The sequence below is a fragment of the Frankliniella occidentalis genome, unplaced genomic scaffold, assembly GCF_000697945.3.
Source record: "Frankliniella occidentalis isolate FOCC.00 unplaced genomic scaffold, Focc_3.1 Scaffold54, whole genome shotgun sequence".
NCBI classification, from domain to species: Eukaryota; Metazoa; Arthropoda; class Insecta; order Thysanoptera; family Thripidae; genus Frankliniella; species Frankliniella occidentalis.
In genome coordinates this window covers 840,424-850,482 of record NW_026267184.1, presented here as the reverse complement: position 1 = coordinate 850,482, position 10,059 = coordinate 840,424, and the positions used below count along the sequence as shown (strand labels likewise).

The window sequence follows — 10,059 nt, the reverse complement described above, 5'->3', positions numbered from 1 at the left end:
GGTTTCACCCCCTTCTCCCCCATTCCCCTCCTTAGCCCCCCCATTCTCGACGCGTATCGCTTGGCCACTACTGCTATATGCATCAGGAAAAAAAAAACAGAGTAAGAAAAACCTCTCTGTTATGTCACAGAGAAAGTCAACGCATCAGGAATAGGAAAAATATAAACGTAAAACGAAATACGCGGTTATTGATGTTCGCGTTTGGTTGTTTCCCCCATCCACGTGGCCAGTAGCGTGAAAATGGGGGGGAGCGGCATTTGACCACTTTGGGACAGCGTCTCTCTTTCGTCTTACCGCGCGTGTGTGTCATTTGTGTGTGTGTGTGTGTGTGTGTGTGTGTGTGTGTGTGTGTCATTTGTGGGCGCATGGCTGGGCTGCCGCGCACTGCCACCGCAAACAGGCGCCACTCGGCGCCACGGCCCGTCTGCTGCCTGTGTGTGCTCTGGGGATCGCCCCGCCCGGCCCCGCCCCGCACCCCTATGATGGATTGCAAGCGAACCCAAAAATAAGGTCACCGCGGTCGTTTGTGCCCCCCTTGCTACCCCCTGCTGCCTTCCTCCACCCCCCCCCACCCTTCTTTTCAACCCACCCTCGCTCTCCACGCGCGGGTGATTTCATACCCACAGGAATAAAGTACCCTGGGCGAAGCGCGCGTGTGTCGTTAATAGTCGTCGCTGCTGACGTACCTTTTCTTCTCTTCGTGGCGGTGGCGTCCCGTCTGTTTTGGTGGACTTCTTCCAACAGACGACACTGCGAAGCCACTCCTTCAGTCGGCGGTATTCTTTAAACAGGAGCCCCGTCCCCGTGCTCAGTTTCGACACGTGTACAGCAAAACAAAATAATAACCAAATTCACATAGTCTTTTTGACACCTGATCGCGACATATTTGTAAGGTGAATACAAAAAAAGAATCTAAATCAAGAATCTATCTTGAAAGCAGATGATACAAATTTAAGAATATGTCTGTTTTCAAATTTTCTCCCGGATTTAGCTGTCATTTGTTTCTGGTTTCTTGTTATTTGCAATTTCAGCGAACAAGCGGCGTTGAAAAGCGCGGGCACAGGGGCCGGTGTCGGATAGTATTGTTGTGCAGGGAGGGGGACGGGGAGCCTATTATTGTTAAGCAGGGTAAGGGTAGGGGCCTGAAGCGACACTCACTCAGGCACCCACCCACCCGGACACGGTTCCGCCAGCGCTAAAGAAATTGTTTTCTGGTCTCCGCTTGATCCCCTTGCCGTTTCGAGAGTAAAAGCTAGCTGACACCTTAAATTTACTTATCTATTCTTTACGTTTAGTCAAAAGGTTTTTAAGGTATCATCTGCTAAAAAATCATGTAAATGACCACTTTGCGGCCAGCGTCCTGCATGCGAAAATTATTCCATACAGTTAATGCAATTTTACAGACATGTGACGACAGGGTGTTTGGCAGCCGTGCGCCGGATGAGTGATCCTATAAACACGTAGACTTCGCTCGTGTGATGTGTGCGAATAAGGTAACGTTTTGTCGACTTTTGTGTAGTGTTTGGCCCGGCGTGTGCTCGTGACGGCTGGCTGAGCCCCCCCGCCCCCGCACCACCGCGGAGCCCACCACCTGCCGGCGGGTGGGGTTCTCTACCCTTCACGCGTATAGAACCATCGATCAGACCGCTTCGAGGGCTCCATCAAGCTGACTACTGGAGCTATTTCTCTGTCAGCCATCGAACAGCCTTGTCCATTTTGCGCTTGGCTCCCTCCTCCCCGCGCCTGGGCTTACACCAAGCGCCGCCGAGTGGTTCGTCTCTGTCGCACGGGGGGCCGGGTGTCAGTGGCGGGGAAGAAAGTCATTTCCTTTGGCACCACGCACGGACGGCGTCGGTGTACACACAACCAGCGTGGCGTGGCGCCGCCGAGCTCCAATCTCTCTTCTTGTTTCTGATCTTTTATCTTGGATGGATACACTGCCACACTGTGCGGTGCGGTATCTGTGTGGTTGGATGTCATACTTCACTCGGTGAAACGATAGGTTGGACTTTGGTGCGTTTGAAGCATTTTAGTGCGTTTCTATTGGGGTACCAATTTTTTAGTGTCTCTGTAAAGGCACTAAAGTTATGATCACCCTAGGAAGGATGTCGAGTCCTAGCTCCGTTTCTCCAGAATTTAGCATGCTTAAACTCCTGTTTCTTTGCCTTCTATTGCCTCTTTGTACACGGTGCATGAATTTAGCGTATAATAGTTTTCGAAACTGAAATAAAATTGTAGATGAAAATGATCTTTTCGAATGTTTACGTTAAGAGTCATTATGTAGTATTTTTCTTTTGTTTGTGAAATACGATAAATTTGTATAATGTGTTAATTAGGAATGAATGAACTAACCTGGCCGCTGCTCTTCCAACGACGTAATTTTGTGCGCGGTATCGCGTCATCGGAACACTCCCGCTTCTCCCCTTCTCTTTACGACTGCAAGGGAAGAGGTGGAATATTATTTGCGTATCAGATTCGAAGGGACAAAAGCAATTAAGGCGAAAGTGCTCCATTGCCAACCCTTTCCCTCCCACTGCCCCCGACCGTGTCCGTCTGTCGGTATGCCTCTCCCTCTCTCTCTCCCAGGATGGTGAAGAGCAAGAGATACGGAGGGAGGTGGGGCCGCGGGAGGGCAGAGGCCACATTGTATAGTGTATTGGGATTGATGGGTGTTTCTTTTTATCTGCAATCCCGGTAAAAGCTCGGCAAGGGGATATAGCGCGAGCGAGAGGGAGAGAGAGAGAGAGAGAGAGTGAGAGATCGAGATGGCATAACCACCACAGAGCTGTTGCGATCTGTTCTGCCTGGCATCAGGCGGCAGCAGGGGCGGGGCCGGGCGGGGCGCCAGAGTGGCATCTGATTAGCGCCCCCGCGCGTTATCTGCGGCTCCTAATGCTGCGGCCGGTGCATCCCCGGATACCTCCCCCCTGGTCCTGCCCCACCCCCCCCCTTTCCCTCACCCCCCCGGCTTGCCGCTGTGTTGGTATTGATTCGTCCTGCGCCTGACCTCTGCGCCGGAGGCCGCCCTGGCTCGCCGCCCTTCTGGCTCGGGGGCCCCCTTCTTACCGCCCCAGCCGAGAACCCCAGGTGCGTCTCCCAGAGTCGGGTCCCCGCGTGGCCAGTCATCTGTCTCTTGTCGCGTGGGCGCGCACCTGTGGGCCCCAAGCAAGGAGAAGGGGAAGGGGGAGGAGGCGAGAAAAAAAATAAGAGTGACATCTTTCTTAAACTGTATTTATTGTATAACAGTAGTATTTAGTAATTTACACAACTTTAAAAGGCCTTTGACGGGTATATTAACACGCTTATTTGGAAGTTACTTATTACTAAGAGTATTAGGTGAATTTTCACACACTTTAGCGGTGTTTATGCCAATGGGGACGTACTACAAAAAAAAAACTTGTGATGAGGATGTCATGGCATGGCTAATTATTTTTACACACACCTCATCATTGGATTCTCGTCATTTCACGAAAATTCATATAACAGATGACGAAAAAATTTGTAATGAGATCGGTTTGCAAAATAATTAGCCATAACATAATTTTTATCTCAATTTTGTTTGCATTGTATGGCATGGCGTGTGGTCAGTGCCGATAAACCCAAAATGGTATCACGTGTTATTTCTCTGTAGTGACTAATCAGAACCTTTGCTTCGAAATCGTGGTGCGGCAAGTAACCGATGACGTGGAGAATAGTTTAAGGGTTTCACAAACAAGCAATCGAGGACCCACTTGAGTCACTGCAGTAAACACGTTAATCTTATCGGGCGCGGATCGTCAGCTGTCAGGCCTGCATTGACACACCTACTGCAGTGGACTTACTAGTGAGATCCAAATAGCCTTCCTCACATGACAATTAAACAAAAACTTAAAGTTACGTGCGTATAAAAATAATAATATAATTAATGTTATCTATGATGTAAATAAATAATACTTGGGTGGTAAGTGCGGTTCACATGACTAGGACTGTTCAGTCGGGACGCCTCATACGAGATGGTGGGTCTCCTTCATCTGCCAGACGCTGTAGCTCTCGATGACCACGGAGCCGCCCTTGGCGTAGAACTCGATGGCGTCCTTTGTGGGGTCCGGGAAGACGACGTCAGTGATGGCGATCTCTCCCTCGCCGAAGAACGCCTCCACCGACCCGTGGTCCACGAGCACGCGGAGCTTGAGCTTGCTGCCCGACTGGAGCGCGAAGGGCGCGTCGTGGCGCCCGGGGAACTTCTCGTGGAAGTTGACCGTGCCCGATTTGGTGCGGTCGACGAACGCCTTGCCCGTGGCGACATCGTAGCCGACCAGGGTCTCCTGGTTCTCGCCGGCGTGCACGCGCACTCCGAACTCCGTGGCGTCCGTGTTGGTGAAGACGACCTCGATGTCGACCGCGCGACCGCGCAGGTCCTTCTTGTGGCTGGCGTCCTTGAGCGTCACCTTGTCCTCCTGCTTGACGGGGCCGCTGCGGATCGAGTCCAGGTAGTTGACGGGCATCTGCGTCAGCCTGACCTTGCCGTCGATGGTCTGGAGCTTGAGCAGACGTGGCGAGGTGAAGGTGTTCCTGAAGTTAGGTCCGGTCGGCGCGAGCTCGGTGTAGATCCAGTTCGACATCCAGCCGATGGAAAACCTCTGCCCGTCGGGTGCGTTGTCCCAGGTGATCGTGGCGTAGTTGTCCATCCCCCAGTCGAGCCAGTCGGTCGTGGTCTCTGCCTTGAACTCCTTGCCGTCGAAGTCACCGATGAAGAACTGGCCCGCCGATCCTGCGACGCGGTTGCCCGGGTTGATGTTGACGATGAGCACCCACTTCTTGTTGTTGGGGTCGCCGTCGACGGCGAGCTCGAACATGTCCGGGCACTCCCAGACGCCGCTCGTCTCGCCCGCCGGCCCGAACGAGCCGACGGCGTCGCCCCAGTTCTTGAGGTCGGTCGACTTGTAGAACTCGAGCTTGTGCTCCGTGGAGCGCTGCACGAGCACGAGCCAGCTGTCGCCGTAGCGCTGCACCTTAGGGTCGCGGAACTCGGGATCGTTCTTGTCCAGCACCGGGTTGTGCGCGTACTTCAGCCACGTCCGGCCCAGGTCGTTGCTGCTCGCGATGTGCTGCGACTGGATGTGCTTGCCGTTGGCATCTTCGTGCTGGCTGAAGGACGTGTACATGGCGATGAGGACTGGCATGTCTGGCGTGGCGCACAGCCCCGAGGAGCAGGCCCAGTCCACCACCACCGAGCCGGAGAAGATCTGCTCGTCGGCCGTGTAGGGGATGGCCAGCGGCAGCTCGGTCCAGTGCACCATGTCCGTGCTCACGGCGTGGCCCCAGGACATGTTGCCGTGGAGGATCGTCTCGTAGTCGTGCTGGTAGAAGAGGTGGTACTCTCCTGTGAGAGGAAGGGAAAAAGTGCATCAGACAATGTGTCGCGTCCGGGATTTAGTTGTCTAGCGTTGTAATTGAAGAAAAAAAAACTGATTATGTTTCAGCATGTGTAACTGAAAAATAGCACACCTTTATAGTAAACGAGCCCGTTGGGGTCGTTGACCCATCCGCTCTTGGGCGTGTAGTGGTAGGCGGGGCGCAGAGGGTCGAGCGGCGGCGGCGGCGGCGACGGCGACGGCGGCGGCGACGGCGGCGGCGACGGCGACACCGTGTCCTCCTCGTCGCACAGCGGCAGCGTAGAGTACATGATGGCCACCGTGATGCCGGCCACCACCGCGGCCACCACCGCGCCCACCAGGGTATGGCTCACTGCGGGTCGCATGTTCGGGCTGGGCTGCTGCACACACTGAGTCCTGCAGGGCGCGGCCCGGGTCTATAAGTACTGAAGGAACGCAACCTCTTATCTTCTTGGCGTCAGCCTTGACCAAACGAATAAATATAATCAAACGGCCAACTAACTGTACTATGTTCCCTTGTTTTTATCCCTCTCACAGGATGTGGAGTTTTTTTTTTTTTTTGTTTTTGTTTTTTGCTGTGCTGCTTTAATCAAAATCTCAATCTCTTGAAACTATACGCCGAGTGATCCACTATATGATAATATGAAACGACTTTTTAGCTGCGTTAGTCGTCAACCCTGCCTCTGAAATCCATCCGAATCATTAACAAATTTTCCGGAACACTGGAGCACCACACCAGGTTTTTTTGAAATTATGCGTGACAGGTCATGGTGGTTGTTTTTAGAAGTGTACTATTTTCATGAAACTATCCAAAGTTTTTTGCTCACTCAATTTTAAAATGATGAATGTGGTGACCAAACCGACCAAAATTATTCAGGACCAAATGACCATGATATCATCATTTATGTAACAAAGAACATGGCAGTCACGTACCTAAAATTACCCAACGTTTTACGTCTTATGACGTCTAGACTAGAGAAGTTTCCTGCAGTGAATCATGAATCTCAGCGGTGAATACACATGCACCCACGTCGCCCACATCGCGTCGCACCTGTCTAGGACGTGCGTCACTGTCATATCTGGACTCTAATGGACCTGCATTCACTGCCCAAACGTTTGTTAAAGATAGCGTGGTGCGCATCACCAAACAGGAAAGTGATTGCACGTCCCTTGTCCGTGCATGTGGTACAGTATAACTACGAAAGTGCGCGGCGTGAATCAGCCACCTGGTGTAAATACACACGGTAAGGTACCAAACGCAACGTCTTCTATACTGTTGTAAAGACACTCACAGTGCGTTGTGATCGCGCTGCGTGGGTGGGCTGGCTGCTCGCCGCTGCTGGCGCGCGCCGACTGCTGCGACTAACGTGGGAATGGATTTGTCTGGCCACGCCTGCGCCGCCCCGCCAGGCGCGCGCGCGTTTGAAAAGCCTCTCCAGCGACAGGCGTGCCGTTTCCGTCTCTCCCGCGACCGTGACGGCTGGTGCGAGGAGAGCTGCTGACGAGGAACGCATTCGTTTGCCACTTCGGACGCTTGCTCTCTCTCTCTCTCTTTCTTACCGTGTCAACAGAGCACTTGAGTACCCCCTCCCCCTTCCCTCTCCTCCACGATTTTCATAGACGAGCGCGCATAGGTATATAGAGAGTCCTGTCGCACGTCGTGTTGTGTGCCTCGCGTCGAACAAAGGGGCCCTTTATGGTGTGCGGCAAGGTCAGGGTCGATACAAAGAAACTTACCGTATCGTAATCGCCTGAGCTGTTGCGGGGCAAACATGGCAGAAAGAGGGGAGGGGAGACGGGAGAACAGAAATGAAATGCCTGGCTGGCAAGTTCCGGTTTACCTTCCGGGTTACCTTCCGGGTTTCCTTTCGGGTTACTGCAAGTTGAATACTTAGTGTACAACTCCTTACTTGTACACTTTTTAGGGGGCAACCCGACATGTCCACAGTATATCTGTCAGCAACCGTTTGGACGTGAATGATACCAGTTCCGTAAATAAGTCCAATCGTGAAGTGCTCAACCGAGGAGTTGCACACTTGCAAGTGCACACCTTACCGAGTTGCCGAGTTGAACACTTGTAAGTATTCAATTTGAAGTTGCACACTTGCAAAGATTTAACTTGCAGTTGCACACTGAGTTTATTACTGCAATCAAAAAAGCATGTACAAATCATAAAATCTTGCGAGATATTCTGAAAAATAAACAGCATTAAGATATTCATGGTGCTAGTCGGATTTTGGAACAATCCTAGCATCTGCAACCGAGCATGTGTAGTCGTCGTCAGCTTTGCCAAACATTGCTCGAACTCTATACCGTCCATAAGGTAGGATAGGAACATTTGGAAAACTCCAGTCCACTGAAGCATTGTTGACCTCGTAAACACCCTGTAAATAAAAGTCATCACAGCCTTTTCATTTATGCATATTTTCTGTTTAAAGCCACAATTGTCACTTTCCACTCGTAAAAAAAAATACCAGAAAAATAAATTCGTAACATTAAGACGACACTGAAGAAGCAATAATTGCTTCTTTAAATCTATCTTTAAAGATAGGACTTAGAGAATTTAAATGACTTTGCACATGCATGTAATATTTGTACCAGTAGAAAGACATTACTAATTCCAAATGAATAGTACCAGCGCTGGTGAGAACAAGCCATAAGTCACTATTTGCATCAACATCTCCTTAAAAGGCATTTAGTCCTACTATTCTTTTTCTAATGAAGATCATACTTGCTTTAAGTATACTTACAGGTTTAAAACAGCACGCGCCTTTCACTTCTCTTTTCTTTAAAACCTGCTCGTAATATCCGGGAGCGTTGTCTTTAAGAGCCCGACATCCATTCTTAATAAAATTGAAGACAAAGGCGTTTTCCTTCCATTGGTTATTTGAACGAGTATCTAGAATTACTTTGAACTGTTATAAAAGGAGTATTTTTGGTAAATAATCGATTATTTTTCGCCTTCATTCGGTGTTTTGTCTACAAGTGTGACACTAAATACTTAAAATGCGCGACGAGGTGTTTTATACACACACAAAGTTTTGTGACGGTTGGAGGAAAGTTTACCAAATGTCTGATTTATTAACCCTCGTACCTCGTACAGTCAAAACCTTGTATTGTGAGCCTAATTTTGTAGTGGCTTCACCATATGCAGGCTTGTACACTGGAAACACAAATGTTACCGAGGGAACGTTTCATCATGTGACCAAGCCAGGTAATGTTTCCTGATGCAACCTACCCCATGCAAAAGGATAGGGCCATCACAAACAGGTTGCATCACCAAACGGTTCCATATTTGGATGCGTCAAGAAACGTTCGGTAACATTAGTTTTTCCAGTGGAGGCGCGTTGTCCATTGTAGCTAACCACGGCCCAGTTTACGGCCCTGAGCGAATTAGCACCCGCACATCGGCAAGCGGTAGCGGTACAGTATAACTGTGTACGTGGTTAGTTAGCCACCTGGTATACTTGATAACACAAAGGAGTGTTTGTATATAACACACTTCCCGTTACATTACCTGTCAGGTGTAGCGCGCAAATGAGTGGCGTAGCTTGTTGTCCACCATTTTGTGTGTGACATATGGCTGACATACACACCCCTGTGTGGCCACTTTGTAAGCGTCACTTGTAAGCGTTTAATGTCACACAATACTATTTGCAATGTCTTACCCAGCAGCTGTCATCAAAAGTTCCTAAGGTAGCCGTCACATTACCTGTCAGGCGTTGCAACTCTTTTGGTTTATATGGGTTAAAGTGAGTAACTCGGAGATTCCATGTCCAAGGAAGTGGCCGGTTGTCGGGTTGACAATTGTAAAAGCGTTCCACAAAAGCAGTGTAAGGGCCCTATTCGAAAAAGAAATATGAAACCTGCTACCGCTTAGGGCAGTGACAACAGACACCGTATTTTAAAGCGGCTTTCTTTTCCAAAACGTATTACTTAACTTACTATCACTGAGTTGATGCCTTTTCCTTGGATGCCCTTGCCGCAAGTTATGAGTGCTAGGGTCATGAGTATAACTGCCATGCTCTCTCATCGAGATTCTAGCAGTTGAGCGGCACCAGAAAGGCGACTGGCGGCCGTGGTGGTAATCACTCTGCTTTCTCTCTGGAGTCCCATGAGCTGCGGGCGGCCGTACGCGGCCATCTGGTACCTGGCTGACGTACAGTAGTAATTGATACTGGAACAGGTCGAGCGATCGTCAGATAATGTTTGCGGCGCAACAGTATTTCCGGAGTTGGTCTAGTGGAAAGCATCGGCCCATCGTGACTGTGCCTCGCGTGAGATGCGATTGTATGGCGTGGCGTGTGCACTGTATAAGATAAACTACCGGATTAAGTGGTGTCACGATGAGCGTGGGCGCCAGGTGCCTGGCATAAAAAAGTGGCATCGGAAAACAGAACTGCCCTTGCTCTCTAACAACAACACCACAACACGCATGACACGACGTGGAGGAGGAATGGGTTGCATTATCGATGGGCCCTGCGTTTGGCATGTCACGCCTTATCGCACCTTGGAGTCCGTTATCTTGTTATTTCAAATAGTAAGTCGAGTGGCGCTTAGCGGCCGCCTTAGTAACAACGCCGTGGTCCCACCACCGGGGATCCTGCTCTAGAGATGACTCCTTCCGCCTCCCTCCATAGCGTTGACAAATGCGCTGCACGCCGCGCGAGCCCCCCCCCCCTCT

The 10,059-nt window shown here is 50.5% G+C and overlaps 3 protein-coding genes across 4 annotated transcripts in view; 1 reads left to right on the top strand and 2 right to left on the bottom strand.

Annotated features, from left to right (window-relative positions):
• The window catches only part of LOC113213117 (uncharacterized), a 130,039-nt gene that overhangs the window by 32,901 nt on the left and 87,079 nt on the right, over window positions 1–10,059 (top strand). The window lies entirely within an intron of this gene.
• Window positions 3,216–5,798, bottom strand: LOC113213115 (levanase). The gene is made up of 2 exons (XM_052267544.1): window positions 5,488–5,798; window positions 3,216–5,362 (listed from the first exon to the last, which is right to left on the bottom strand). Exons 1-2 carry the CDS (start codon window positions 5,738–5,740, stop codon window positions 3,984–3,986), a joined length of 1,632 nt encoding a protein of 543 aa, XP_052123504.1. The 5' UTR covers window positions 5,741–5,798; the 3' UTR covers window positions 3,216–3,983.
• LOC113213116 (uncharacterized) lies at window positions 6,668–9,967 on the bottom strand. 2 transcript variants are annotated; one of them, XM_026432068.2, is made up of 5 exons: window positions 9,703–9,967; window positions 9,321–9,552; window positions 9,044–9,217; window positions 8,126–8,290; window positions 6,668–7,759 (listed from the first exon to the last, which is right to left on the bottom strand). In XM_026432068.2, exons 2-5 carry the CDS (start codon window positions 9,396–9,398, stop codon window positions 7,601–7,603), a joined length of 576 nt encoding a protein of 191 aa, XP_026287853.1. In that variant the 5' UTR covers window positions 9,399–9,552; window positions 9,703–9,967; the 3' UTR covers window positions 6,668–7,600. The 2 variants fall into 2 exon arrangements, with proteins under 2 accessions (XP_026287853.1, XP_026287854.1); XM_026432069.2 differs by lacking the exon at window positions 9,703–9,967 and having other exon boundaries at window positions 8,126–8,274; window positions 9,088–9,217; window positions 9,321–9,674.

Bases quoted from the DNA above. Each gene is read 5' to 3' on its own strand.
- LOC113213115 (XM_052267544.1), bottom strand. From the start codon at position 5,740: ATGCGACCCGCAGTGAGCCATACCCTGGTGGGCGCGGTGGTGGCCGCG. The intron at 5,363-5,487 runs GTGTGCTATTTT...TTCCTCTCACAG, and splicing joins CGGGCTCGTTTACTATAAAG to GAGAGTACCACCTCTTCTAC.
- LOC113213116 (XM_026432068.2), bottom strand. From the start codon at position 9,398: ATGGCAGTTATACTCATGACCCTAGCACTCATAACTTGCGGCAAGGGC. The intron at 8,291-9,043 runs GTAAGACATTGC...CTTTTATAACAG, and splicing joins CTTTTGATGACAGCTGCTGG to TTCAAAGTAATTCTAGATAC. The intron at 7,760-8,125 runs GTAAGTATACTT...TTTTATTTACAG, and splicing joins GCGCGTGCTGTTTTAAACCT to GGTGTTTACGAGGTCAACAA.